The following is a 25,889-nucleotide window of genomic DNA, read 5'->3' on the forward strand; positions in this document are numbered from 1 at the left end:
GAAAGGACACCGCCGTGTCTGTGACTGTGACCCCAGAAAGGACACCGCCGTGTCTGTGACCCCAGAAAGGACACCGCCGTGTCGTGACCCCAGAAAGGACACCGCCGTGTCTGTGACCCCAGAAAGGACACCGCCGTGTCTGTGACCCCAGAAAGGACACCGCCGTGTCTGTGACCCCAGAAAGGACACCGTGTCTGTGACCCCAGAAAGGACAGTGACCCCACACCGTGTCTGTGACCCCAGAAAGGACACACCGTGTCTGTGACCCCAGAAAGGACACCGCCGTGTCTGTGACCCCAGAAAGGACACCGCCGTGTCTGTGACCCCAGAAAGGACACCGCCGTGTCTGTGACCCCAGAAAGGACACCGTGTCTGTGACCCCAGAAAGGACAACCGTGTCTGTGACCCCAGAAAGGACAACCGTGTCTGTGACCCCAGAAAGGACAACCGTGTCTGTGACCCCAGAAAGGACAACCGTGTCTGTGACCCCAGAAAGGGCACATTATTTCTCATATAGTGCACTACTTCTGACCAGAGCCCTGTAGAGAATAGGGTGCGATTTGGGACGAAGTAGTGCAGTATATCGGGAATAGGGTGCCATTTGGGCCTAAGTAGTGCACTATATAGGGAATAGGGTGCCATTTGGGACAAAGTAGTGCACTATATAGGGAATAGGGTGCCATTTGGTGTCTTATAATGTGATGCTAACTTGTTTCATATGTGATCACAGGAAAGACGTTCCAGCTGTACTCTCACAACCTGATTGGGCTGTTTGAGCAGCTGAAGAAACCTGGCCTCGCCTCTCAGTTCCAGACACACCGCTTCCCAGACAAGATCTTACCTAGGTGAGACACGCACACACTACATCCTTTGACTCACTTGTTTTAATTGATCCCCGACGAGAGAGAGGGACCTATTCTATTGGTTCCCCGGTGAGAGAGAGAGAGACCTATTCTATTGGTTCCCCGGTGAGAGAGAGAGAGAGACCTATTCTATTGGTTCCCCGGTGAGAGAGAGAGACCTATTCTATTGGTTCCCCGGTGAGAGAGAGAGACCTATTCTATTGGTTCCCCGGTGAGAGAGAGAGACCTATTCTATTGGTTCCCCGGTGAGAGAGAGAGACCTATTCTATTGGTTCCCCGGTGAGAGAGAGAGACCTATTCTATTGGTTCCCCGGTGAGAGAGAGAGACCTATTCTGAGAGAGAGAGACCTATTCTATTGGTTCCCCGGTGAGAGAGAGAGAGACCTATTCTATTGGTTCCCCGGTGAGAGAGAGAGAGACCTATTCTATTGGTTCCCGGTGAGAGAGAGAGAGACCTATTCTATTGGTTCCCCGGTGAGAGAGAGAGACCTATTCTACTGGTTCCCCGGTGAGAGAGTGAGAGAGATCCCCGGTGAGAGAGGGACCTATTCTATTGGTTCCCGGTGAGAGAGAGAGAGACCTATTCTATTGGTTCCCGGTGAGAGAGAGAGACCTATTCTATTGGTTCCCCGGTGAGAGAGAGAGAGACCTATTCTATTGGTTCCCCGGTGAGAGAGAGAGACCTATTCTATTGGTTCCCCGGTGAGAGAGAGAGAGACCTATTCTATTGGTTCCCCGGTGAGAGACCTATTCTATTGGTTCCCCGGTGAGAGGGAGAGAGACCTATTCTATTGGTTCCCCGGTGAGAGGGAGAGAGACCTATTCTATTGGTTCCCCGGTGAGAGAGAGGGACCTATTCTATTGGTTCCCCAGTGAGAGAGAGGGACCTATTCTATTGGTTCCCCGGTGAGAGAGGGGGACCTATTCTATTGGTTCCCCGGTGAGAGAGAGGGACCTATTCTACTGGTTCCCCGGTGAGAGAGTGAGAGACCTATTGGATCCCCGGTGAGAGAGGGACCTATTCTATTGGTTCCCCGGTGAGAGAGACCTATTTTATTGGTTCCCCGGTGAGAGAGAGGGACCTATTCTATTGGTTCCCCGGTGAGAGAGAGGGACCTATTCTATTGGTTCCCCGGTGAGAGAGAGGGACCTATTCTATTGGTTCCCCGGTGAGAGAGTGAGAGACCTATTGGATCCCCGGTGAGAGAGAGAGAGACCTATTGGATCCCCGGTGAGAGAGGGACCTATTCTCTTCACCTTACAGATCACCACTAAAAGTAAAGAAATAATAATACGATCATGAGCCTACAGTCAAATTGCTGTGGTCTGGGGGGGGGGATGTTCCCGCTCTAGTCGTTCTATTTCTACAGTCACCCACACCACTCTCCAATCACCATATGACTGTGTGTTGATCCTGACTGACTGGCTGTTTTCTCTCTGCAGGAGGTTTGCCTTGACCACCAAGATCCCGGACACAAAGGGCTGTCACAAGTGCTGCATTGGTACATTTACTATAGGAGAGCAGCTATACCCCCTCAACCACTGTCTAGTTCCTAGAGCAGCTGTACCCCCTCAACCACTGTCTAGTTCCTAGAGCAGCTGTACCCCCTCAACCACTGTCTAGTTCCTAGAGGATCTCTACCCCTCAACCACTGTCTAGTTCCTAGAGGAGCTGTACCCCTCAACCACTGTCTAGTTCCTAGAGGATCTCTACCCCTCAACCACTGTCTAGTTCCTAGAGGAGCTCTACCCCTCAACCACTGTCTAGTTCCTAGAGGAGCTGTCCCCCTCAACCACTGTCTAGTTCCTAGAGGAGCTGTTCCCCCTCAACCACTGTCTAGTTCCTAGAGGAGCTGTTCCCCTCAACCACTGTCTAGTTCCTAGAGGAGCTGTACCCCCTCAACCACTGTCTAGTTCCTAGAGCAGCTGTACCCCTCAACCACTGTCTAGTTCCTAGAGCAGCTGTACCCCCTCAACCACTGTCTAGGTCCTAGAGCAGCTGTACCCCTCAACCACTGTCTAGTTCCTAGAGGAGCTGTACCCCCTCAACCACTGTCTAGTTCCTAGAGGAGCTGTTCCCCCTCAACCACTGTCTAGTTCCTAGAGGAGCTGTTCCCCCTCAACCACTGTCTAGTTCCTAGAGGAGCTGTACCCCCTCAACCACTGTCTAGTTCCTAGAGCAGCTGTACCCCCTCAACCACTGTCTAGTTCCTAGAGGAGCTATACCCCCTCAACCACTGTCTAGTTCCTAGAGCAGCTGTACCCCCTCAACCACTGTCTAGTTCCTAGAGCAGCTGTACCCCCTCAACCACTTGTTCTTGTTGCCTGTGGTCAGTTTAGACTAGATAAGAAACTCCCAGTCTTAACAGTGAGAGAAGCCATGCTGTTATCTCTCCTATACCTTGTCCCACCTTGTCCCACCTTGTCTTACCTTGTCCTTTTGTCTTTTATAATAATAGTGGCAAGAATCCCTTTGGAATTATTATTAAAATTATTAATTATTATTAGTTATTAGTTATTATTAATTATTATGAGTTATTAATTATTATTGATTATTATGGGTTATTGTTATTATAAATATGAGTTATTAGTAATTATTATGAGTTATTATTATTAGTAATTATTATGAGTTATTATTAGTATTAATTATTATGGGTTATTAATTATTATGGGTTACTATGGGTTATTATTGATTATTACGAGTTATTATTAAATATTATGAGTTATTATTCATTCTTATGAGTTATTATTTAGTTATTGTTATTATTAATTATTATTAGTTATTTATTATTAATTATGATTTATTAATTATGATTGGTTATTTGTTATTATTAATTATTAGTTATTATTAGTTATTATTAATTATTTTCACATCTCTCTCTCCTCTCACAGTGAGGAACCCCTATACGGGCCATAAGTACCTGTGTGGAGCGCTGCAGTCTGGGATAGTCCTGCTACAGTGGTACGAGCCTATGCAGAGGTTCATGCTCATCAAGGTCAGTCCCTCATCTAGTCTGTAGTCGAATGGCCCCACCTGTAGTCGAATGGCCCCACCTGTAGCTAGATTCTAGATCTTCAGCAGGGACGCACGGTTTTGGAATGTTCAGATAGAAATTTGCTATGTAGAACAAACATGCCTCTGACATGTTGAATAAGGAATAACATTGGCTCTATTCATGGAATTTCTATTTTGCAACTTTTGAGTATGTCTTTTTCTAATTGAACGTGGCCCTGGTAACATTACCAGTAGCCGACATGCAAACATTTGGTGGCACAGAAAGAAAGGCAAAGCAAATGAGTGACTCAGTGACTCAGACTTGAGGGCGGGGACCGGGACTTGAGGGCGGGGACCGGGACTTGAGGGCGGGGACCGGGACTTGAGCCATAGGGTCTCGTGAATCAAAGTAGTCTCTTTCTCAGATGTATATTCAAATAGTTAAAAAAACATTTTTTTTGCCATGTTTGAGGGTCTGTATTCAAATAGTTGTAGTCACCTCCAAAGGAACTATTTGTTCCCCCTGGAAAAAGTAACTTTCCACCAAGCAGAGTTACAACTAGTTATCCCAGGTCTACATTAGGTTGTACTCTGTGAACAACAGCATTGGTTTCAAAACAAATCAAGCAGTCATAATTCATATTATAGAAGGACTCTTTAAAACCAAACGCATAAGCTATGTTCCATTCAGGACTCCTTAGAACTAAACACATAAGCTTTGTTCCATTCAGCTAACTTCCATGCTCAGGAGCAGGCTAATGGAGAAGGAGAATGGGAGTTCTCTGCCTAGAAAATTGCTATAGCATCCATATTATTTCATTTACAAAATGACTGAAATACTGTGGTATTAGAACCCACTTTACCTTCTCAGCATTACTTCCAGAGACCCTCATCCTCCGTTTTCTCTTTCGTTCTCTCTTTCTCTCTGTCTCTTTCTCTCTTTCTCTCTGTCTCTTTCTCTCTGTCTCTCTCTGTCTCTTTCTCTCTGTCTCTCTCTCTTTCTCTCTGTCTCTTTCTCTCTGTCTCTTTCTATCTCTCTCTGTCTCTGTCTGTCTCTCTGTCTCTGTCTCTCTGTCTCTGTCTCTCTGTCTCTCTGTCTCTGTCTCTGTCTCTCTCTCTGTCTCTCTCTCTGTCTCTCTCTCTGTCTCTGTCTCTGTCTCTATCTCTCTCGCTCGCTCTCTCGCTCTCTCTCTCTCTCTGTCTCTGTCTCTGTCTCTCTCTGTCTCTCTCTGTCTGTTTCTGTCTCTGTCTCTCTCTGTCTCTTTTGTCCTTCAGCACTTTGACTTCCCCCTACCCAGCCCTCTGAAGGTGTTTGAGATGTTGGTGGTTCCAGAGCAGGAATACCCCATGGTGTGTATCGCTGTCAGCCAGGCCATGGAGCCAGGCCAGGTGGTTCGCTTTGAGACCATCAACCTCAACTCCTGCTCTTCCTGGTTCACTGAGATGGGATCAAGTAAGGAACTAACACACACTACACCAGAGCCTATCGTCCTCAACTCTGGCTCTTCCTGAGTGGTACGCTACGAAGCTAGCTAGATCTACTCAGGCTTTTTTTTTTTTAAAGCTAGCCAGCTTCAGTTAGCTTCACATTGCATCTCAGGCTTCACATCCGTACTATGACAGTGGGTATTGCTTGTCCGCCTGTCGCTAACTCTAGCAGCTTCGTAACTATGTGCGTATCGCACGTGTCTAATCGAACGCCGAACTCTTCATTGAGGCACTTCTGAAACCACCAATCCATGGTAGAGTCGGTGCTACGGTTTTCATTTGAAGTTTTCTTTCATGTTGATTTCAGCTGACATGTAAATTCAGCTCGCTGTGAAATAGGGTTTTAGAGGTGTCGTCGTTATTTCTTTACTTATCGTTAATGTCCTCTTTTCACACAGTACCTTTTTCCACTCCTATTGATAAAATAATATCAAAGTTTTAATGTGCTGTGTGAACAACTTTCAAATGGATCCGGCCGTTACTAAGTGTTTAACGTGATAGGTTTTATAATATTTGTTTTTTAGTGTACTCCTCAAGCCTGATTGGTAGTGTACTCCTCAAGCCTGATTGGTAGTGTACTCCTCAAGCCTGATTGGTAGTGTACTCCTCAAGCCTGATTGGTAGTGTACTCCTCAAGCCTGATTGGTAGTGTACTCCTCAAGCCTGATTGGTAGTGTACTCCTCAAGCCTGATTGGTAGTGTACTCCTCAAGCCTGATTGGTAGTGTACTCCTCAAGCCTGATTGGTAGTGTACCCCTCAAGCCTGATTGGTAGTGTACTCCTCAAGCCTGATTGGTAGTGTACTCCTCAAGCCTGATTGGTAGTGTACTCCTCAAGCCTGATTGGTAGTGTACTCCTCAAGCCTGATTGGTAGTGTACTCCTCAAGCCTGATTGGTAGTGTACTCCTCAAGCCTGATTGGTAGTGTACTCCTCAAGCCTGATTGGTAGTGTACTCCTCAAGCCTGATTGGTAGTGTACTCCTCAAGCCTGATTTGGTAGGCTACCCCTCAAGCCTGATTGGTGGTAGGCTACCCTCAAGCCTGATTGGTGGTAGGCTACCCCTCAAGCCTGATTGGTGGTAGGCTACCCCTCAAGCCTGATTGGTGGTAGGCTACCCCTCAAGCCTGATTGGTAGTGTACTCCTCAAGCCTGATTGGTAGTGTACCCCTCAAGCCTGATTGGTAGTGTACTCCTCAAGCCTGATTGGTAGTGTACTCCTCAAGCCTGATTGGTAGTGTACTCCTCAAGCCTGATTGGTAGTGTACTCCTCAAGCCTGATTGGTAGTGTACTCCTCAAGCCTGATTGGTAGTGTACTCCTCAAGCCTGATTGGTAGTGTACTCCTCAAGCCTGATTGGTAGTGTACTCCTCAAGCCTGATTGGTAGTGTACTCCTCAAGCCTGATTGGTAGTGTACTCCTCAAGCCTGATTGGTAGGCTACCCTCAAGCCTGATTGGTAGGCTACCCTCAAGCCTGATTGGTGGTAGGCTACCCCTCAAGCCTGATTGGTAGGCTACCCCTCAAGCCTGATTTGGTAGGTACCCCTCAAGCCTGATTGGTGGTAGGCTACCCCTCAAGCCTGATTGGTAGTGTAGGCTACCCTCAAGCCTGATTGGTAGTGTACTCCTCAAGCCTGATTGGTAGTGTACTCCTCAAGCCTGATTGGTAGTGTACTCCTCAAGCCTGATTGGTGGTAGGCTACCCCTCAAGCCTGATTGGTGGTAGGCTACCCCTCAAGCCTGATTGGTAGTGTACTACCCCTCAAGCCTGATTGGTAGTGTACTCCTCAAGCCTGATTGGTAGTGTAGGCTACCCCTCAAGCCTGATTTGGTAGGCTACCCCTCAAGCCTGATTGGTAGTAGGCTACCCTCAAGCCTGATTGGTAGTGTACCCCTCAAGCCTGATTGGTAGTGTCCTCCTCAAGCCTGATTGGTAGTGTACTCCTCAAGCCTGATTGGTAGTGTACTCCTCAAGCCTGATTGGTAGTGTACTCCTCAAGCCTGATTGGTAGTGTACTCCTCAAGCCTGATTGGTAGTGTACTCCTCAAGCCTGATTGGTAGTGTACTCCTCAAGCCTGATTGGTAGTGTACCCCTCAAGCCTGATTGGTGGTGTACCCCTCAAGCCTGATTGGTGGTAGGCTACCCCTCAAGCCTGATTGGTGGTAGGCTACCCCTCAAGCCTGATTGGTGGTAGGCTACCCCTCAAGCCTGATTGGTAGTGTACCCCCTCAAGCCTGATTGGTAGTGTACCCCTCAAGCCTGATTGGTAGTGTACTCCTCAAGCCTGATTGGTAGTGTACTCCTCAAGCCTGATTGGTGTGTAGGCTACCCTCAAGCCTGATTGGTGGTAGGCTACCCCTCAAGCCTGATTGGTGGTAGGCTACCCCTCAAGCCTGATTTGGTAGGCTACCCCTCAAGCCTGATTGGTGGTAGGCTACCCCTCAAGCCTGATTTGGTAGGCTACCCCTCAAGCCTGATTTGGTAGGCTACTCCTCAAGCCTGATTGGTGGTAGGCTACCCTCAAGCCTGATTGGTGGTAGGCTACCCCTCAAGCCTGATTTGGTAGGCTACCCCTCAAGCCTGATTGGTGGTAGGCTACCCTCAAGCCTGATTGGTGGTAGGCTACCCCTCAAGCCTGATTGGTGGTAGGCTACCCCTCAAGCCTGATTGGTGGTAGGTACCCCTCAAGCCTGATTGGTAGTGTACTCCTCAAGCCTGATTGGTGGTAGGCTACCCCTCAAGCCTGATTGGTAGGTAGGCTACCCTCAAGCCTGATTGGTGGTAGGCTACCCCTCAAGCCTGATTGGTGGTAGGCTACCCCTCAAGCCTGATTGGTGGTAGGCTACCCCTCAAGCCTGATTGGTGGTAGGCTACCCCTCAAGCCTGATTGGTGGTAGGCTACCCCTCAAGCCTGATTGGTGCTAGGCTACCCCTCAAGCCTGATTGGTGGTAGGCTACCCCTCAAGCTCACACAATAGGTCCGGCTAATGCTGAAGCGTGCAACGTGTAAAAATCATCACCTCCTCGGTTGCAACACTCACTATCGAGTTCCTAACTGCCTCTGGAAGCAACTTCAGCACAAGAACTGTTCGTCAGGAGCTTCATGAATTGGGTTTCCATGGCCGAGCAGCCGCGCACACAAGCCTAAGATCACCATGAGCAACGCCAAGCGTCGGCTGAAGTGGTGAAAAGCTTGCCGCCTTTGGACTCTGGAGCAGTGGAAACAACTCGTTCTCTGGAGTGATGAATCCCGCTTCACCATCTGGCAGTCCAACAAAATAATCTGGGTTTGGGGGATGCCAGAGAACGCTACCTGCCCCAATGCATAGTGCCAACTGTAAAGTTTGGTGGAGGAGGAATAATGGTCTGGGGCTGTTTTTCATAGTTCGGGCCCCTTAGTTCCAGTGAAGGGAAATCTTAACGCTACAGCGTACAATGACATTCTAGAAAATTCTGCGCTCGAATCACTAATTCTCTTGTGGCTGAATGGAAGTAAGTCCCCGCAGTAATGTTCCAACATCTAGTGGAAAACCTTCCCAGAAGATTGGAGGCTGTTAAAGCAGCAAACGAGGACCAACTCCATATTAATGCCCATGATTTTAGAATGAGATGTTCGACTAGCTGGTGTCTACATACTTTTGGTCATGTAGTGTACCATCAACCTCAAGTTCTTCTCCTCCTGGTTCACTGAGATGGGATCAATAGGCACCAAACACACACACTACCACCTCCTGAGTGGTACGCTACGAAGCTAGCTAGATCTACACAGAGACTATCGTCCTCAACTCTGGCTCCTCCCGAGTGGAATGCTACGAAGCTAGCTGGAACTACACAGAGACGATCGTCCTCAACTCTGGCTCCTCCTGGTTCACTGAGATTAGTCAATTGTTGTACTGTCAATAGACACCAAACGGAAGAAAACGGAAACTTGGAGGGACGATCTCGACGACCTGAAAATGTTTAATTTTCTGTCGCTTCCAAGCGTGTCGTTTTTAAAACCGTGAACACAACCCTGGATTCATACTGTATGTACACATTGAAACACCTCCTCCTGTGTTGATGTATTTCTGGATTCCAGTAGGGGATATCTTTATGCTAACCATTATTTTCTGTGTGTCTTCCCCTTAGCTGGCCAAGCAGTGGATGCCATCCATGTGACCCAGCTGGAGAGGGACACCGTGCTCGTGTGCCTGGACAGTAAGTATGACCTCTGACCCCCACAGAGATGACTTCCTGCACTTTGTTTGCATCCCAAATGGCACCCTATTCCCTATGTACTGCACTACTTTGGACCAGGGCCCATAGGGCTGGTAGTGCACTACTTTTGACCAGGGCCCATAGGAAAGTGCACTACATAGGGAAAAGTGAGCCATTTGGGACTCCCTTTCAGTCTAACTAGTCCTGCACTGAGAAAGTAGACATGCTGTTAATTGTTTGTCCTTCAGTCATTATTTCATTTATTTAACCAGGAAAAGACCCTAGAGGTGGTACCACCCAGCACATCTAGAAGGGAGTCGATTACATACTGAACCCCTCCCTAGAGGTGGTACCACCCAGCACATCTAGAAGGGAGTCGATTACATACTGAACCCCTCCCTAGAGGTGGTACCACCCAGCACATCTAGAAGAGAGTCGATTACATACTGAACCCCTCCCTAGAGGTGGTACCACCCAGCACATCTAGAAGAGAGTCGATTACATACTGAACCCCTCCCTAGAGGTGGTACCACCCAGCACATCTAGAAGGAGTCGATTACATACTGAACCCTCCCTAGAGGTGGTACCACCCAGCACATCTAGAAGGGAGTCGGATTACATACTGAACCCCTCCTAGAAGGGAGTCGATTACATACTGAACCCTCCCTAGAGGTGGTACCACCCAGCACATCTAGAAGGGAGTCGATTATATAGAGGTGGTACCACCCAGCACATCTAGAGGGAGTCGACCCAGCACATACTGAACCCTCCCTAGAGGTGGTACCACCCAGCACATCTAGGAGGGAGTCGATTACATACTGAACCCCTCCCTAGAGGTGGTACCACCCAGCACATCTAGGAGGGAGTCGATTACATACTGAACCCCTCCCTAGAGGTGGTACCACCCAGCACATCTAGGAGGGAGTCGATTACATACTGAACCCCTCCCTAGAGGTGGTACCACCCAGCACATCTAGAAGGGAGTCGATTACATACTGAACCCCTCCCTAGAGGTGGTACCACCCAGCACATCTAGAAGAGAGTCGATTACATACTGAACCTCTACCTTGAGATGGCATAGTGCCTCTCCATCACGATTTCAATGGTAGCGCTTAACTGCTAGGGGCTAAAAGAGATTCACTACTAAAAGACCAAAATATATCACTTGTATATCGATTTGTCAAAATTAAGACCAGATTTGACGTTTCACAATAACGAAACCTAAAACATCTGGTTTTCCATGAAACATCTTTTCTTTTCTCATGAAAGTTCCTCTAAAACAATCAAGACAGTCAACAACATTTTCCTCTATCAGAGCTTTAATCTCAGACAGCGACACCCTCTCCTCTTGTTTTAGTCTCATCTATCAGAGCTTTAATCTCAGACAGCGACACCCTCTCCTCTAGTTTTAGTCTCCTCTACCAGAGCTTTAATCTCAGACAGCGACACCCTCTCCTCTAGTTTTAGTCTCATCTATCAGAGCTTTAATCTCAGACAGCGACACCCTCTCCTCTTGTTTTAGTCTCATCTATCAGAGCTTTAATCTCAGACAGCGACACCCTCTCCTCTAGTTTTAGTCTCCTCTATCAGAGCTTTAATCTCAGACAGCGACACCCTCTCCTCTAGTTTTAGTCTCCTCTATGAGAGCTTTAATCTCAGACAGCGACACCCTCTCCTCTTGTTTTAGTCTCATCTATCAGAGCTTTAATCTCAGACAGCGACACCCTCTCCTCTAGTTTTAGTCTCATCTATCAGAGCTTTAATCTCAGACAGCGACACCCTCTCCTCTTGTTTTAGTCTCATCTATCAGAGCTTTAATCTCAGACAGCGACACCCTCTCCTCTAGTTTTAGTCTCCTCTACCAGAGCTTTAATCTCAGACAGCGACACCCTCTCCTCTAGTTTTAGTCTCATCTATCAGAGCTTTAATCTCAGACAGCGACACCCTCTCCTCTAGTTTGTCTCCTCTACCAGAGCTTTAATCTCAGACAGCGACACCCTCTCCTCTTGTTTTAGTCTCATCTATCAGAGCTTTAATCTCAGACAGCGACACCCTCTCCTCTAGTTTTAGTCTCCTCTACCAGAGCTTTAATCTCAGACAGCGACACCCTCTCCTCTAGTTTTAGTCTCATCTATCAGAGCTTTAATCTCAGACAGCGACACCCTCTCCTCTTGTTTTAGTCTCATCTATCAGAGCTTTAATCTCAGACAGCGACACCCTCTCCTCTAGTTTTAGTCTCCTCTACCAGAGCTTTAATCTCAGACAGCGACACACCCTCTCCTCTAGTTTTAGTCTCATCTATCAGAGCTTTAATCTCAGACAGCGACACCCTCTCCTCTAGTTTGTCTCCTCTACCAGAGCTTTAATCTCAGACAGCGACACCCTCTCCTCTAGTTTGTCTCCTCTACCAGAGCTTTAATCTCAGACAGCGACACCCTCTCCTCTTGTTTTAGTCTCCTCTACCAGAGCTTTAATCTCAGACAGCGACACCCTCTCCTCTTGTTTTAGTCTCCTCTATCAGAGCTTTAATCTCAGACAGCGACACCCTCTCCTCTAGTTTGTCTCCTCTACCAGAGCTTTAATCTCAGACAGCGACACCCTCTCCTCTTGTTTTAGTCTCCTCTATCAGAGCTTTAATCTCAGACAGCGACACCCTCTCCTCTAGTTTGTCTCCTCTACCAGAGCTTTAATCTCAGACAGCGACACCCTCTCCTCCAGTTTTAGTCTCCTCTATCAGAGCTTTAATCTCAGACAGCGACACCCTCTCCTCCAGTTTTAGTCTCCTCTATCAGAGCTTTAATCTCAGACAGCGACACCCTCTCTAGTTTTAGTCTCCTCTATCAGAGCTTTAATCTCAGACTCCTCTATCAGAGCTTTAATCTCAGACAGCGACACCCTCTCCTCTTGTTTTAGTCTCCTATCAGAGCTTTAATCTCAGACAGCGACACCCTCTCCTCTTGTTTTAGTCTCCTCTATCAGAGCTTTAATCTCAGACAGCGACACCCTCTCTAGTTTTAGTCTCCTCTATCAGAGCTTTAATCTCAGACTCCTCTATCAGAGCTTTAATCTCAGACAGCGACACCCTCTCCTCTAGTTTGTCTCCTCTACCAGAGCTTTAATCTCAGACAGCGACACCCTCTCCTCTAGTTTTAGTCTCCTCTATCAGAGCTTTAATCTCAGACTCCTCTACCAGAGCTTTAATCTCAGACAGCGACACCCTCTCCTCTAGTTTTAGTCTCATCTATCAGAGCTTTAATCTCAGACAGCGACACCCTCTCCAGTTTTAGACTCCTCTATCAGAGCTTTAACATCAGACAGCGACACCCTCTCCTCTAGTTTTAGTCTCCTCTACCAGAGCTTTAATCTCAGACAGCGACACCCTCTCCTCTAGTTTTAGTCTCCTCTACCAGAGCTTTAATCTCAGACAGCGACACCCTCTCCTCTTGTTTTAGTCTCCTCTATCAGAGCTTTAATCTCAGACAGCGACACCCTCTCCTCTTGTTTTAGTCTCCTCTACCAGAGCTTTAATCTCAGACAGCGACACCCTCTCCTCTAGTTTGTCTCCTCTACCAGAGCTTTAATCTCAGACAGCGACACCCTCTCCTCTTGTTTTAGTCTCCTCTATCAGAGCTTTAATCTCAGACAGCGACACCCTCTCCTCCAGTTTTAGTCTCCTCTATCAGAGCTTTAATCTCAGACAGCGACACCCTCTCCTCCAGTTTTAGTCTCAGAGCTCTATCAGAGCTTTAATCTCAGACAGCGACACCCTCTCTAGTTTTAGTCTCCTCTATCAGAGCTTTAATCTCAGACTCCTCTATCAGAGCTTTAATCTCAGACAGCAGGATTTACACCCTCTCCTCTTGTTTTAGTCTCCTATCAGAGCTTTAATCTCAGACAGCGACACCCTCTCCTCTTGTTTTAGTCTCCTCTATCAGAGCTTTAATCTCAGACAGCGACACACACTCTCTAGTTTTAGTCTCCTCTATCAGAGCTTTAATCTCAGACTCCTCTATCAGAGCTTTAATCTCAGACAGCGACACCCTCTCCTCTAGTTTGTCTCCTCTACCAGAGCTTTAATCTCAGACAGCGACACCCTCTCCTCTTGTTTTAGTCTCCTATCAGAGCTTTAATCTCAGACAGCGACACCCTCTCTAGTTTTAGTCTCCTCTATCAGAGCTTTAATCACAGACAGCGACACCCTCTCTAGTTTTAGTCTCCTCTATCAGAGCTTTAATCTCACAGTGACACACCCTCTCCTCTAGTTTTAGTCACCTCTATCAGAGCTTTAATCTCAGACAGCGACATCCTCTCCTCTTGTTTTAGTCTCCTCTATCAGAGCTTTAATCTCAGACAGCGACACCCTCTCTAGTTTTAGTCTCCTCTATCAGAGCTTTAATCTCAGACAGCGACACCCTCTCCTCTAGTTTTAGTCTTTTACAGCTCGTTCTAAAATCACCGAGCATTATTAGGACAGTTCTCTTTTACTCATTTCAGGAACCGTGAAAGATTGTAAGCAGCTGAGAACGGACACTGTGATATCCTCATAAATGAGGAACTGTTTTTTAAAAATCCGGCCACTATTCAAAAAGCTCTATCCTATTTTTATTTTTTATTCTAGAAAATCTAAAGATCGTGAACCTCATGGGAAGATTAAAGTCTAACAAGAAGCTAGCCTCGGAGCTCAGCTTTGACTTCACCATTGGATCCGTTGGTAAGATGAACTCTTTAATATGATTCACCTACTACTGTAACACCTACTTTGTAACGCCAGTAGGGGGGAGGGGCTTGTAACGCCAATGGGTTACAGCTGTTTCTGAAGGGGAGGGGCTTGTAACGCCAGTGGGTTACAGCTGTTCCTAAGGGGGAGGGCTTGTAACGTCAGTGGGTTACCGCTGTTTCTGGGGGAGGGGCTTGTAACGTCAGTGGGTTACCGCTGTTTCTGAGGGGGAGGGGCTTGTAACGTCAGTGGGTTACAGCTGTTTCTGAGGGGGGCTTGTAACGTGTCAGTGTTTATAATAGGGTTATGTTTTCCCCTGTATTCACATCCAGGGGGAGGGGCTTCTGAGGGGGAGGGGCTTGTAACGCCAGTAGGGGGAGTGTTTATAATAGGGTTATGGTTTCCCCTGTATTCACATCCCACTACCCTTCAATACTGTGCATCCTTTAATGTCAACGTCTACCAATGTGTACATTAATATGTATGATGATTGCTGATATCCTCCCTGTCGTATACATTCCTCTCCCTTCTCCTCCGGTGACTGTGTTCTACTTTTTGTATAATAAACCCTTTAATAATAACACATTTATTTATTTATTTTTCACCTTTATTTAACCAGGTAGGCTAGTTGAGAACACCTTTATTTAACCAGGTAGGCTAGTTGAGAACACCTTTATTTAACCAGGTAGGCTAGTTGAGAACACCTTTATTTAACCAGGTAGGCTAGTTGAGAACACCTTTATTTAACCAGGTAGGCTAGTTGAGAACACCTTTATATAACCAGGTAGGCCAGTTGAGAACACCTTTTATTTAACCAGGTAGGCTAGTTGAGAACACCTTTATTTAACCAGGTAGGCTAGTTGAGAACACCTTTATTTAACCAGGTAGGTTAGTGGTGAACAAGTTCTCATTTACAACTGCGACCTGGCCAAGATGAAGCATAGCAGTGTGAACAGACAACACAGAGTTACACATGGAATAAACAAACAATTAAACAAAGTAAACCATTAACAAGTCAATAACACAGTATGATAACTGATGTCTCCTCTCCTCCTGCTCCAGTGTGCCTTCAGGACAGTGTTCTGGCCTTCTGGAAGCACGGCATGCAGGGAAAGAGCTTCAAGTCCAACGAGGTAGGCGTTACCGTTAGTGGACGGGGAAAAACCATTCAGTCACGTCATCTGTAACCGTACTGTCACACTCTAGACATTCTACACATTGTCAATCAAACTGAGTCTAAATATAATCGTGGCTTGGATTGGCACCAGTCATAACAAAACCTGGAAAGGCACCAGACTACAATTACAGTCAGGTCTATACTGGAGGGGGATTGGAAAGGCACCAGTCAGGTCTATACTGGAGTGGGATTGGAAAGGCACCAGTCAGGTTTATACAGGAGGGGGATTGGAAAGGCACCAGTCAGGTCTATACAGGAGGGGATTGGAAAGGCACCAGTCCGGTCTATACTGGAGGAGGATTGGAAAGGCACCAGTCAGGTCTATACTGGAGGAGGATTGGAAAGGCACCAGTCAGGTCTATACATACTGGAGGAGGATTGGAAAGGGGAGGGGATTGGAAAGGCACCAGTCAGGTCTATACTGGAGGAGGATTGGAAAGGCTAGCTAGCTGACAAGTTTTTGTGTTCAGAGTTCCAGAATTAATAAATCCAAAGTGAAATGTGATAACTACAGTGTCCCTAACTAGCATTGAAAAGGTGAATCCATTCTTCTCTAATGAAACGTCTCTCTTCCTGTTTTCTAAATAACTCTTGTAACGTCAGTGTGGGGAGGGGCTTGTAACGTCAGTGTGGGGAGGGGCTTGTAATGTCAGTGTGGGGAGGGGCTTGTAACGTCGGTGGGTTACCGCTGTTTCTGAGGGGAGGGGCAGGTATCCTACACACTCAGCATGAAAGGGGAAAAATGTCATGCTCTGATCTGGTGGAGATGTCATAGTATAGGCCTTCCTGATTGCTTCTTCTCATTGCTTCACTTGGACTGAAATATGTTCCAGTACTCATTTTGGGTGCTGGTACTGTTTACATTTTAGGTGGAACCGGAGGAGCAGTAGAACATTTGAGATGCTGGTACTCCTGCCCAAGTCAAACACTGCTTCTCGTTCCTTGCCCAAATATCCTACAGTTGTGTCTGCCTTGAGCTCACTGGGACAGGAAATATTTGAATGGGTCCAGAATATTTTATACAATGTTGCAAGGGACCCAAGTTAATAGTTGACACAATGTTTCAAGTTCCTTCCAGACATTTGATACAATGTTTCCAGTTTTCTAGCATGAGCTTTGGCTGGACTAGGTTGATACAATGTTTCTAGTTCCTTCCAGACAGGTCATGCGTAGTCAATGTGATTTATAGGATCATTATTTTCAGCAGGAGATTGTCTACCTGCAGGCCGCCATGTTTTTATTCGTTGGCTTTTATGTAGACTATTTTTACATCGTTGGTAACAGAAGATACTTTTTGGGTTTATCGTTTTCATTTGGATGTCATTTTGATGAACCACATGACAATGATTTTGAGATACGAAGACGTTATAAATTAAATTAAACTTTCATGAAAATGTACAGACGAAAACCATAACTGGCACGCAGATTGGTAGAAATGGTAAGATAAATTGGCATTCCACATGAGAAAGGTTACCGACTCCTCGTGTTGCCTTTTTACCGGAAACTTCAGGAGAGGAATGGCAGAATCTGAAAAATCCAGCAGGAATGACCGGGAGGAAAATAGTTGGGTCAGGTTTTTTCTTTTTCTGGTTATCTAGATTTCCGGCGCCCTCTTGAGGCATTTTGTCTTACTTCATCAAACCGTAAGCTTAAAGCATCAGACAAGCTTAATGCACATAGTCAAATTTTATTAAAACACATATCGTGTGTCTATATATGAAAAAATACACGTTTTAAAAAATGTCGACCAAACTACTTTCGGTCGACCAATACATTAGATAACTGTGTACTAGGAGGCATGACCAACAGTGACACATGCTAGGTGGGAGTCCTTAGCCGGACAGAGACCCCCTCTGGTTAGGGTTACCCAGGGGTCCTGATGACGAGGGAGAACAAGGCCTTTAGGTGGCTAGGAAATGTACCCGCTGAAGCGATCAGCCTACCAGGCATCATCATATCAATAGACTAATGTCCTGTCCCTCCTTCACTGCCTTCCTTCAAGGAGGCTTTTCAACTGAATCATGGAGGAGACGGAGTGGCTGAATAATTGATCAGCCCACCTTCACCCTCTGTTGTGCAGCTGTTTCATTTTCTGATGAACATGAATACTGCATGGTATCTGACATTTTGACAGGCTAACGTGTCGTGCTCCACCCTGGCACACACACACTGTACTGTAACGCTGGGCTGAGTCCCCAGCCAACACACAGCCTTATTTCAGCTCAGTCATACACGTGTGTGTGTGAAGCAGTGAAAAGACTACCCTGGGTATCCCCTATCATAAAAACAGAATGCCTCACCTCACAGTGATCTCTGGACTTTTATAGTGTGCATGGTGATCAGGTTAACATGAGATCCTCTCTGTGAAAGGTTGACAACTTCATTACCTGCAGGTGGACACAGAGACACAAACAGCCTAATGTAGCTTAGCCTCAGTGTGATCCCAGACGTTTGATCTCCTGGCCTCGTCTATGCAGGCAGGCAGCGAAACACTGAATCCATCTGAACTCTGATAAGCAGAGTAACCTACGGTTGGCAGGGGGTCTACTGGGGTCAGGGGGTCTACTGGGGTCATTGGGGGTCTACTGGGGTCATTGGGGGTCTACTGGGGTCATTGGGGGTCTACTGGGGTCATTGGGGGTCTACTGGGGTCATTGGGGGGGTCTACTGGGGTCATTGGAGGGGGTCTACTGGGGTCATTGGGGGGTCTACTGGGGTCATTGGGGGGGGTCTACTGGGGTCATTGGGGGGGGTCTACTGAGGTTATGGGGAGTTCTACTAAGGTCTGTCTGTAATCATGGGATGGACCGTAATGGGGAAATATAAGATCGCCATGGAAATGAAGACTCCTTGTAGAGTGTTACCAGTATTGGGGCAAAAGCACCAGTTTGTTTCCATGTAGCTCCACATCAATGTCCCTGTGTGTGTTTCCATGTTCATTAATGTCCCTGTGTATGTTTCCATGTTCATAATGTCCCTGTGTATGTTTCCATGTTCATTAATGTCCCTGTGTATGTTCATTAATGTCCCTGTGTATGTTTGTATGTTCATTAATGTCCCTGTATGTATGTTTCCATGTTCATTAATGTCCCTGTGTATGTTCATTAATGTCCCTGTGTATGTTTGTATGTTCATTAATGTCCCTGTGTATGTTTCCATGTTCATTAATGTCCCTGTGTATGTTCATAATGTCCCTGTGTATGTTTCCATGTTCATTAATGTCCCTGTGTATGTTCATTAATGTCCCTGTGTATGTTTGTATGTTCATTAATGTCCCTGTGTATGTTTCCATGTTCATTAATGTCCCTGTGTATGTTTCCATGTTCATTAATGTCCCTGTGTATGTTTGTATGTTCATTAATGTCCCTGTGTATGTTTCCATGTTCATTAATGTCCCTGTGTATGTTTCCATGTTCATTAATGTCCCTGTGTATGTTTCCATGTTCATTAATGTCCCTGTGTATGTTTCCATGTTCATTAATGTCCCTGTGTATGTTTGTATGTTCATTAATGTCCCTGTGTATGTTTCCATGTTCATTAATGTCCCTGTGTATGTTCATTAATTCCCATGTTCATTAATGTCCCTGTGTATGTTTCCATGTTCATTAATGTCCCTGTGTATGTTTCCATGTTCATTAATGTCCCTGTGTATGTTTCCATGTTCATTAATGTCCCTGTGTATGTTTCCATGTTCATTAATGTCCCTGTGTATGTTCATTAATGTCCCTGTGTATGTTTCCATGTTCATTAATGTCCCTGTGTATGTTTCCATGTTCATTAATGTCCCTGTGTATGTTTCCATGTTCATTAATGTCCCTGTGTATGTTCATTAATGTCCCTGTGTATGTTTCCATGTTCATTAATGTCCCTGTGTATGTTTCCATGTTCATTAATGTCCCTGTGTATGTTTCCATGTTCATTAATGTCCCTGTGTATGTTTCCATGTTCATTAATGTCCCTGTGTATGTTTCCATGTTCATTAATGTCCCTGTGTATGTTTCCATGTTCATTAATGTCCCTGTGTATGTTTCCATGTTCATTAATGTCCCTGTGTATGTTTCCATGTTCATTAATGTCCCTGTGTATGTTTCCATCTTGTTAATGTCCCTGTGTATGTTCATTCCCTTCCTTTAATCTACAGGTCACCCTGTGAGATTTCTGTTCATTAATGTCCTGTGTATGTTTCCATGTTCATTAATGTCTTCCGTTCTCCTGTGTATCTGTTCAGGTTGGTGCTTGAAATGATTGTGTTTATAAACTCTTTGTCTCGCTGTCTGTCTCTCTTCAGATCTGACAGGTTGGTGTTTCCATCTTGAAATGATTGTGTTTATAAACTCTTTGAGATTTCTGATCCCAGCCGAGTCTTCCGTCTCCTCGGATCTGACAGGTTGGTGCTTGAAATGATTGTGTTTATAAACTCTTTGTCTCGCTGTCTGTCTCTCTCCAGATCTGACAGGTTGGTGCTGGAAATGATTATTTTAATTATTCACTTACCTGTCCTCATTCCTCCTCTTTTTCTCTTGTATCTCTCTGTCTCAACTTTTCGCTCTTTCTCTCACTCTCTTTACTTTTTGCGCTCTGCCTCCCCCATCTCTTTTCTCTTTCTAGTCGTATAGATGATTTATGTAGTGCCCTTTGACCTCTATAAAGCCATAGATGCAGGGCTGGTAGCTAGTGGCTGTCTCCAGGGAGCAAGTGTCCTCCCACAGGTCCCTGTGTTTAACCATCGCCTGGAAACCACCAAACATCCTACTTCTCTCTCTCTCCCCGTCTCTCTCTCCCCGTCTCTCTCTCTCCGTGTCTCTCCCCCCCTCTTACTCTGAGTCCTCTTCAGATCTCTCTATAGAGGAGAGGTCCCCAGCTCTGGTGACTCAGTCTCTCTCTCTCCATGTCTGCTTCCGTTGCTATGACGAGGCATGTGCCCCAGATCACACAACCCTGTTTATAAATCAACAATCTTTGATCGTTCAGCATTCAACCACTGAGTCTAGGAGAGGCTTTTAAACCATGTTCTCTATGTGACTCACATTGCAGCTTCTGGTTGGTTACATGCTGCAGAGTGGGCAGTGTGGCAGGGCAGTCCCTTAGCCCTTCACACCAGTCCTCAACTATAGAAACCACTCAATGTGATTTAACTCCCTGGCTCAGACACATTTCCCACCCTGTGGTGGAAGATCGACTAGCAATGATGGTTCTCCCAGGTCAGAGGGCCCCTCCCAGGTCAGAGGGCCCCTCCCAGGTCAGAGGGCCCCTCCCAGGTCAGAGGGCCCCTCCCAGGTCAGAGGGCCCCTCCCAGGTCAGAGGGCCCCTCCCAGGTCAGAGGGCCCCTCCCAGGTCAGAGGGCCCCTCCCAGGTCAGAGGGCCCCTCCCAGGTCAGAGGGCCCCTCCCAGGTCAGAGGGCCCCTCCCAGGTCAGAGGGCCCCTCCCAGGTCAGAGGGCCCCTCCCAGGTCAGAGGGCCCCTCCAGGTCAGAGGGCCCCTCCCAGAGGGCCCCTCCCAGGTCAGAGGGCCCCTCCCAGGTCAGAGGGCCCCTCCCAGGTCAGAGGGGGCCCCTCCCAGGTCAGAGGGCCCCTCCCAGGTCAGAGGGCCCCTCCCAGGTCAGAGGGCCCCTCCCAGGTCAGAGGGCCCCTCCCAGGTCAGAGGGCCCCTCCCAGGTCAGAGGGCCCCTCCCAGGTCAGAGGGCCCCTCCCAGGTCAGAGGGCCCCTCAGAGGGCCCCCCAGGTCAGAGGGCCCCTCCCAGGTCAGAGGGCCCCTCCCAGGTCAGAGGGCCCCTCCCAGGTCAGAGGGCCCCTCCCAGGTCAGAGGGCCCCTCCCAGGTCAGAGGGCCCCTCCCAGGTCAGAGGGCCCCTCCCAGGTCAGAGGGCCCCTCCCAGGTCAGAGGGCCCCTGGTGCTTTAGGCTCAGCCCATTCTGATTCCCCTGCGACAGCCTCTGCCCATCCAACCTGCATGTTTTATTCAGACTGGCACCTGGGCACTGCCACGCCAGCCTGGTTTGAGTGTCTCTCTGATCCTCTGTAATTCCATCTGATAGATCAGACACTATGGTCTTGGACTGTACCCTCTGTGGGCAGAGACACCCCTCATCTCATCTGTCACTCTGCTGGAAGGATGGCACCACCCTGAACAACTCATGATCTCTAGTGTCATATTAACATAAATGTGCCATTTGAAATGTAGCCAGTCCTGTCTTGTCTAGCTGCCTGCTACTCCCTAAACCCACCAATTATATTCAATGAATTGTGTTCTATTCGGTGTGTTTTTCTTCAGTCTTCAGATAAGGGACCTGGTTGGCAGCTGTAACCTGCAGTAGTGTTAATGTGTTCCTGATGTGCTGCTGCGAACTGACATCTCTCTCTCTGACAGGGTGGTGGTTCTGGAGAGCCGGCCCACTGACAACCCCACAGCCCTCAGCAACCTCTACATCCTGGCCGGACATGAGAACAGTTACTAGCCCCTTAACCGTGTTACCAGCTCCTAGCTCTGACCCAGTGACTCCACACAGAGGGAGGGGGGGCACCTACAGACCCATTGGATAGGTGAAGAATTAGCAGGTGGATAAACTCACAGCAGTCCACTTCCCTCAGCAGGCTCTCATACCGCCTGGACTCATGGTACAACCACAGGTAGAACAATGAGACAGATATTTCATTGGATGGATGAAATGTGAAGCATCCGGGGTTAGCGTTTTCACACACTACCAAATATGGTAGTGAGAGCAAGTCCACTAGGCGGTCGATGGGAGAAGATGGAACGAGATGGATTTTGACCGACATTCTGCAAATCTTCTCATCGATGAAACATTTGATCACAATACAGTAGTTTTCTGTTCCCAAAACTAGAATCTGTTACGATACGGAACACATTCATTTTTGTAGACTTTACCCTTTTGCAAATGTGTTTTTAATTTTTTTTTTATCATGCTGTTACAAGGAGTGCAAAGGTGAATTGGGTTATTGCACATTTCACAGAGTTAGGTGTTCCCTAACGGAAATATGTATACTAGAAGGCGCCAATAGGCTCCTGCTATCTCGTGCTTGGCTCTGCCCACTATGACTCATTTGTTCCCATTGGAAACGACAAGCTGTGGTCTATCTTGGTTTAGTGATAAAAAAAAATCTTTGTTTGAACTGTGTCACCAAACCCAGGAAGTAGTTAGTGAATACAGAAACAACAGGTCATCAACCAACAGGTCAGACAAGGGGACTGTGATGCTTCAAGCAAAACCACCTTCCTCATCACAGATCTTCCAACGGCCTTATGCTGAGCAGGCAAGCAGCACCTCCTCCTCCCTCTGCAGTCCTGTCCACCACCACCTCCTCCCTTTACAGTCCTGTCCACCACCACCTCCTCCCTCTACAGTCCTGTCCACCACCACCTCCTCCCTCTACAGTCCTGTTCACCTCCTCCTCCTCCCTCTACAGTCCTGTTCACCTCCTCCTCCTCCCTCTACAGTCCTGTCTACCTCCTCCTCCTCCCTCTACAGTCCTGTCCTCCTCCACCTCCTCCCTCTACAGTCCTGTCCTCCTCCACCTCCTCCCTCTACAGTCCTGTCCTCCTCCCTCCTCCTCCTCCTCCTCCACCTCTTCCTCCCTCTACAGTCCTGTCCACCTCTTCCTCCTCCCTCTACAGTCCTGTCCTCCTCCTCCCTCCAGTCCTGTCCTCCTCCACCTCCTCCCCTCTACAGTCCTGTCCTCCTCCACCACCTCCTCCCTCTACAGTCCTGTCCTCCTCCTTCTCCCTCTACAGTCCTGTCCACCTCCCTCCCTCTACAGTCCTGTCCACCTCCTCCCTCCTCTACAACCCATCACACCCTTCTCCCTCCCTCTGTAGCCCTGTGTGTCCCATATAGCACCTCATTCCAGGGCAACCTTGTTCCTGGCCTGCTGCAGGATTCAGTTCCAACTCGGCACCACACATGACCAATTGAGTTAATTGATCAGTTCGGTGATTAAATTCAACACACCTGGTCTTCCAGTGGGTTAAATCAAAAACATGAAGTGCCTGCAGCCCTCCAGGACCAGGGTTGCCAACCCCTTCCCTATTCCCTATATAGCACACTTCATTTGACCAGGACCCATAGGGTAAAGTAGTGTGATATGTAGGGAATAGGGTGAAATTTGGGCTGCAGACACTGGACTGGATTGTGGAGGAACAGAATGTGTGCAGGAAAGGCTCAGACCAACAGACCCCCTTACCCCGCAGCCTCCTCTCCCACCCTCACCCTGCACTCCCACCCTCACCCTGTAGCCTCCTCTCCCACCCTCACCCTGTAGCCTCCTCTCCCACCCTCACCCTGTAGCCTCCTCTCCCACCCTCACCCTGCAGCCTCCTCTCCCACTCTCACCCCGCAGCCTCCTCTCCCACCCTCACCCTGCAGCCTCCTCTCCCACTCTCACCCCGCAGCCTCCTCTCCCACCCTCACCCTGTAGCCTCCTCTCCCACTCTCACCCTGCAGCCTCCTCTCCCACCCTCACCCGCAGCCTCCTCTCCCACCCTCACCCCGCAGCCTCCTCTCCCACTCTCACCCCGCAGCCTCCTCTCCCACCCTCACCCCGCAGCCTCCTCTCTCACCCCGCAGCCTCCTCTCCCTCCCACCCCTCAGCCTCCTCTCCCACCCTCACCCCGCAGCCTCCTCTCCCACCCTCACCCCGCAGCCTCCTCTCCCACTCTCACCCCGCAGCCTCCTCTCCCACCCTCACCCCGCAGCCTCCTCCCACTCCCACCCCGCAGCCTCCTCTCCCACCCTGCAGCCTCCTCTCCCACTCTCACCCCGCAGCCTCCTCTCCCACTCTCACCCCGTAGCCTCCTCTTAGCCTCCTCTCCCACCCTGCAGCCTCCTCTCCCACCCTCACCCTGCAGCCTCCTCTCCCCACCCCGCAGCCTCCTCTTCCACCCTGCAGCCTCCCCTCACCCCACAGCCTCCTCTCCCACCCTCACCCCGTAGCCTCCTCTTCCACCCTGCAGCCTCCTCTCCCACCCCCACCCCTGCAGCCTCCTCTCCCACCCTCACCCCGCAGCCTCTTCCACCCTGCAGCCTCCTCTCCCACCCCCCACCCCGTAGCCTCCTCTCCCACCCCCACCCCGTAGCCTCCTCTCCCACCCTCACCCCGTTGCCTCCTCTTCCACCCTGCAGCCTCCTCTCCCACCCCCACCCCGCAGCCTCCTCTCCCACCCCGCAGCCTCCTCTCCCACCCCCACCCCGCAGCCTCCTCTTCCACCCTGCAGCCTCCTCTCCCACCCCCACCCCGCAGCCTCCTCTCCCACCCCCACCCCGCAGCCTCCTCTCCCACCCCCACCCCGCAGCCTCCTCTCCCACCCCCACCCCGCAGCCTCCTCTCCCACCCCCACCCCGCAGCCTCCTCTCCCACCCCCACCCCACAGCCTCCTCTCCCACCCTCACCCCGTAGCCTCCTCTTCCACCCTGCAGCCTCCTCTCCCACCCCCACCCCGCAGCCTCCTCTCCCACCCCCACCCCGTAGCCTCCTCTCCCACCCCCACCCCGCAGCCTCCTCTCCCACCCCCACCCCGCAGCCTCCTCTCCCACCCCCACCCCGCAGCCTCCTCTCCCACCCCCACCCCGCAGCCTCCTCTCCCACCCCCCACCCCACAGCCTCCTCTCCCACCCCCACCCCGTAGCCTCCTCTTCCACCCCGCAGCCTCCTCTCCCACCCTCACCCCGTAGCCTCCTCTCCCACCCTCACCCCGTAGCCTCCTCTCCCACCCCCACCCCGTAGCCTCCTCTCCCACATGGATTACATATCAACTGAAATAAGGAAAAAAACTATCTAGAGGTGTTACTGAAAACAAGTGCCATATTAATTCAGACATTTAGGTCTGGTAGGGAGTGAATAAATGGGAGTTTCGTTGTGTGTATCAAAAAGTCCTTTGTAACCAAGCAACTGACTGTCACAGGTCTGGTTGACGATAAGCTTTAGGGCGGCTTGTAAACGCTGAGCCTTCAGTGTTAGCGAGCCGTCGTAACGCCTTGGACCAGAGCTAGTTGCCGACGAGCTAAGCCTTTCCTGCTCTAGTTGAACTAATATAGACTGGTTCAGATAGAAAGTCCATATATTTTGTTTGATGTGGGTAATTTAAACTTTATTTATTAATATCTAAGCAATATTAGGGCATGTTGGATTGACCGGCTTGTGAGGGATAGTTACATTTTTTTTTTTTTTTTTTTTTTAGTTTTATATTATTTCAAATTTTCTTGAGGTGTTGTCGTTTCATCCAAACCGTTTTAAATATTAATCTGTATCGATGGGTTGTTGTCGTTGTTTCTATGACCGTCTGGTGTAGGACGCTTCCCAAATAGCCCCCTATTCCCTATTTAGTGCACTACTTTTGATCAGGGGCCCATAAGAGCTCTGGTTAAATATAGTGCACTAAAAATGGACCGGGGTTCCATTTGGGACGTTCCCATAATCCACCTCTCTTCCTCCCTCCCGCTT

At 48.6% G+C, this 25,889-nt stretch overlaps 1 protein-coding gene across 6 annotated transcripts in view; it reads left to right on the top strand.

The window, feature by feature from the left end:
* Positions 1-22,685, top strand: part of map4k5 (mitogen-activated protein kinase kinase kinase kinase 5) — a 100,895-nt gene extending 78,210 nt beyond the window's left edge. For 5 of the 6 annotated variants that reach the window (XM_042330287.1, XM_042330288.1, XM_042330289.1 and 2 more), the window contains 7 exons: positions 731-845; positions 2,307-2,365; positions 3,756-3,859; positions 5,134-5,311; positions 9,476-9,544; positions 14,163-14,255; positions 15,324-15,463. In XM_042330287.1, coding sequence (XP_042186221.1) covers positions 731-845; positions 2,307-2,365; positions 3,756-3,859; positions 5,134-5,311; positions 9,476-9,544; positions 14,163-14,255; positions 15,324-15,448 — 743 coding nt within the window. In that variant the 3' untranslated portion in view covers positions 15,449-15,463. Of the gene's footprint in view, positions 1-730; positions 846-2,306; positions 2,366-3,755; positions 3,860-5,133; positions 5,312-9,475; positions 9,545-14,162; positions 14,256-15,323; positions 15,464-19,781; positions 19,826-21,801 lie in introns of those variants that run through there. The other variant, XM_042330292.1, reaches the window with a different exon arrangement.
* The last annotated feature ends 3,204 nt before the right edge of the window (positions 22,686-25,889 follow it).

Source organism: Oncorhynchus tshawytscha, linkage group LG11 (assembly GCF_018296145.1).
Source record: "Oncorhynchus tshawytscha isolate Ot180627B linkage group LG11, Otsh_v2.0, whole genome shotgun sequence".
Classification (NCBI taxonomy): Eukaryota; Metazoa; Chordata; class Actinopteri; order Salmoniformes; family Salmonidae; genus Oncorhynchus; species Oncorhynchus tshawytscha.